Below are 3,016 nucleotides of genomic sequence, written 5' to 3'. Positions count from 1 at the left end.
GTGCCGCATATGTTGACCGACGTGTCATTCCACCCGCCGAGATATCAGAGGCGACGGCGCGTGCGAAGCGCTATCAAAACGGATACTAGTACGAGGAGGAATTATGTATCAAAAAGGATAGTAAAAAGGATAGTAAAGGGATCGAAAGAGGGGTGTGGTTTGTGCGATGAAGTTTGGTGGCTTTGGATTGGGTACATGGCAACTCGATTCGACAAATCCTTCTTGACTAATTGCCCGATACGGTACCGACAAACTAGGCGCCCAAGCGTCAAGAGAGCCGTGCAACGTGGTCATTGTTCTCGTTGTCAACCATGCAGCCACCATAATGTACGCTGTTCAGCTGACGCGTTGTGTCGCTGCAATACGTACGAGCGGCGCGAACATGTGAACGCTCTCAGCAGCAAGCAAAACGTTGAATTTACACAGAAGATAGGGTGCCACCATGCACCCATTTTGACCTTAAGCATATTCGAATTCGCCAGGGGTTTCAATTGCTAGGACTCCGAGATCCTTGAAGTGTGGGCACTTACGTCGGTCCATAATGACCGATGCCATTCCGCTTCAGAGGAGCGAGAGGCGGTTGGTACTGGGGGTAGTGACGCTAACTTTGTCCACACTGAAAGCATGAGAACAGCAAGTCTCGGTGTCAACACGACCCGAACAACAGCTGCCGCTCGGATTGAACAGTGCAACCCAAGCGCCTGTTTTTCATGTTGCTGTCGCCATGTTGAACGTGCCGCCCATGTCGTCGCGCTCGACGTCACGCGACTGCCTCCCGGGTTTGACATGGTCCAACGAGGAACGACACGCGCTCGCCGAGTGTGGTGACGTGGCACGCTCCCAAGTCGCACAAATGCGACGCCGGAGCCAATCAAATGCGTTTATGGTTCTTTTTTAGCCAATCCAAGCCAAGAGCGTCGGAGAAATACTTGCAAGCTCTCGCCAGAGGCACACACAAGTTGCCATACACAGTCCAGTCCTGTACACAGTCCATGCATATCTCTTCGGTGGAGCTTCAACCAAGGAGCTTACGGACTCATTTCAAATTGAGTACAGCGCATCTCACGACTCGTCTCGGACAGGACTATCCCATCTTGATCCGGCGATTCGATTTGCGCATCACGCATTTGATTGGCCGAGGATGGGCTACTAGCCCAACTTACAACAATATCCCGCCAAAGACCGCCTGATGCTTATTGATACAGAGTGATCCTCAGCACATCATTGTCGGCGCATAAGGGCATGCATACCTGCCTCCTGCCCCAGATTGCTAAGAACGTACTAGTCTATCGAAGGCCGGCTCACGGAGCAAGCAGCAAGCCGCGAGCTCTGTCCAAATCTCTGCGTTCTCCGCCAGGTCGGATTGCCGTTGGAAGTCAAACGGATGGCCGACACTGTTGCGTCCGTTCAGAAACGACGCTGTCATTGCAACCACTTCGTAAGGTTGGTGGAGGAGTACGCTACTATGTCGAGCTCATTTCACGAGTTCCTCACGACCACCCAACCACCTCTCCACAGTATGCACGTGCAGTCGACGACCGCGCTTCTGGCGTTGATGGCTGTGACCACGATCGACGCCCAGACCACCTCGAACGTGACGGCACCACCCCGTGTCTGTACGGCACCCGAGACAAACTTCGACTACTACGGTCACGACATCTCCAAGGTGTATGTCGCGGGCAACCAAGCCGACCAGCTCCAAGCGTGCTGCGACGCGTGCGGCAAAACCCGGTGGTGCATTGGTTTCTCGCTCTCCAACAGCTTTTGCTATCTCAAGGCATCGGACGCCGGGCGCCGAGCAGCACCAGGTGTCGTGTCGTCTTTGAATGCGTATACGACATGGACACCGACGCCTACAACGACACCGACGCCTACACCGACACCGACGCCTACACCGACGCCTACACCGACGCCTACACCGACGCCGTCGGCAGGTCGCACTTGCGGCGCACCGATCTACAACACCGACTACTACGGCAACGACATCTCCAACTTTGGCACGACCGGTGATTTCAACAACATGCTCAAGCAATGCTGTGACGGCTGCAAGGCGGTTGCTACCTGCGGCGCCTATACGCTCGCCAACAACGTCTGCTATCTCAAGACCGTCGCGCTCTCGCCCCGGACTGTCAACGGTGCGACGACCGTGATTGTACCGCCGGTGCCGGGCACGAGCGTCCGCTACTGCAGCAGCCCCGAAGTCAACTACGACTACTATGGCAACGACGTTGGTACTGTCCAAGTGACGGGCGATGTGAACGCGATGATTGGTCAGTGCTGCGAGACGTGCAAGAAGAACAGCCAGTGCAACGCATACGTCTTGTTCGACAGCGTCTGCTATCTCAAGTCGGCGACCGGTGTTCGCTCGATCAAGGTCGGCGCAATGGCCGCGTCCGTGCCCACGGCCACGTGGTAATATCGGGTTTGAAAAATTGCTGACAAATGCCACGTTACACAATTGAATCTTCATTGACGATATTGACGTCAGCGAAAGAGTGTCATATTGGAATCGCCAGCCGATTACTACATGGAATGACCGTGTCCTTTGTCTGCAATATGTGGTGCATGGTGGCTTACTTACGCGGCTCGACTCTCTTGGCGTTTGAGCGCCGAGTTTGATTCTCTGAGTCCACAAATATTGGTCGAATCGAGTCGCCATGTACCCAATCCAAAGCCAACAAACTTTATCGCACTCACTCCCCTTTCTAACCATTTTGCTATCCTTTTTGCTCTCCAAGTGTCAACTCTTACACTATAGCGTGTTGCATGTCTCGTTCACACTACCCTTGACTTCAACAACTACTACGACTTGGAGCCACCTCGCGAGAAGACTGTACAGGTCATTGCAGGTCATCTGGATTGCAATAGACCACTGCATGACACCGCTTTGCAGTGCTCGGGAATGAAATGACGCCACTTCAGATATCTCGGCGGGTGGAATGACACGTCGGTCAACATATGCGGCACAGAAACGGACGGCCACGATGGACTCTTTATTTTGTGTCAAGATTCTTCT

General features: G+C 53.8%; 1 protein-coding gene across 1 annotated transcript; it reads left to right on the top strand.

Annotated features, from left to right (window-relative positions):
* Positions 1–1,519: 1,519 nt before the first annotated feature.
* SDRG_17364 (hypothetical protein) lies at positions 1,520–2,416 on the top strand (the record flags this gene model as incomplete). The annotated part of the gene is made up of 1 exon (XM_008623606.1): positions 1,520–2,416. The coding sequence occupies one exon, from the start codon at positions 1,520–1,522 to the stop codon at positions 2,414–2,416; it is 897 nt and encodes a 298-aa protein (XP_008621828.1).
* Between the last annotated feature and the right edge of the window lie 600 nt (positions 2,417–3,016).

This window comes from Saprolegnia diclina (assembly GCF_000281045.1).
Source record: "Saprolegnia diclina VS20 unplaced genomic scaffold supercont1.297, whole genome shotgun sequence".
NCBI classification, from domain to species: Eukaryota; Oomycota; class Saprolegniomycetes; order Saprolegniales; family Saprolegniaceae; genus Saprolegnia; species Saprolegnia diclina.
This window is presented reverse-complemented; position numbering and strand designations above follow the sequence as displayed.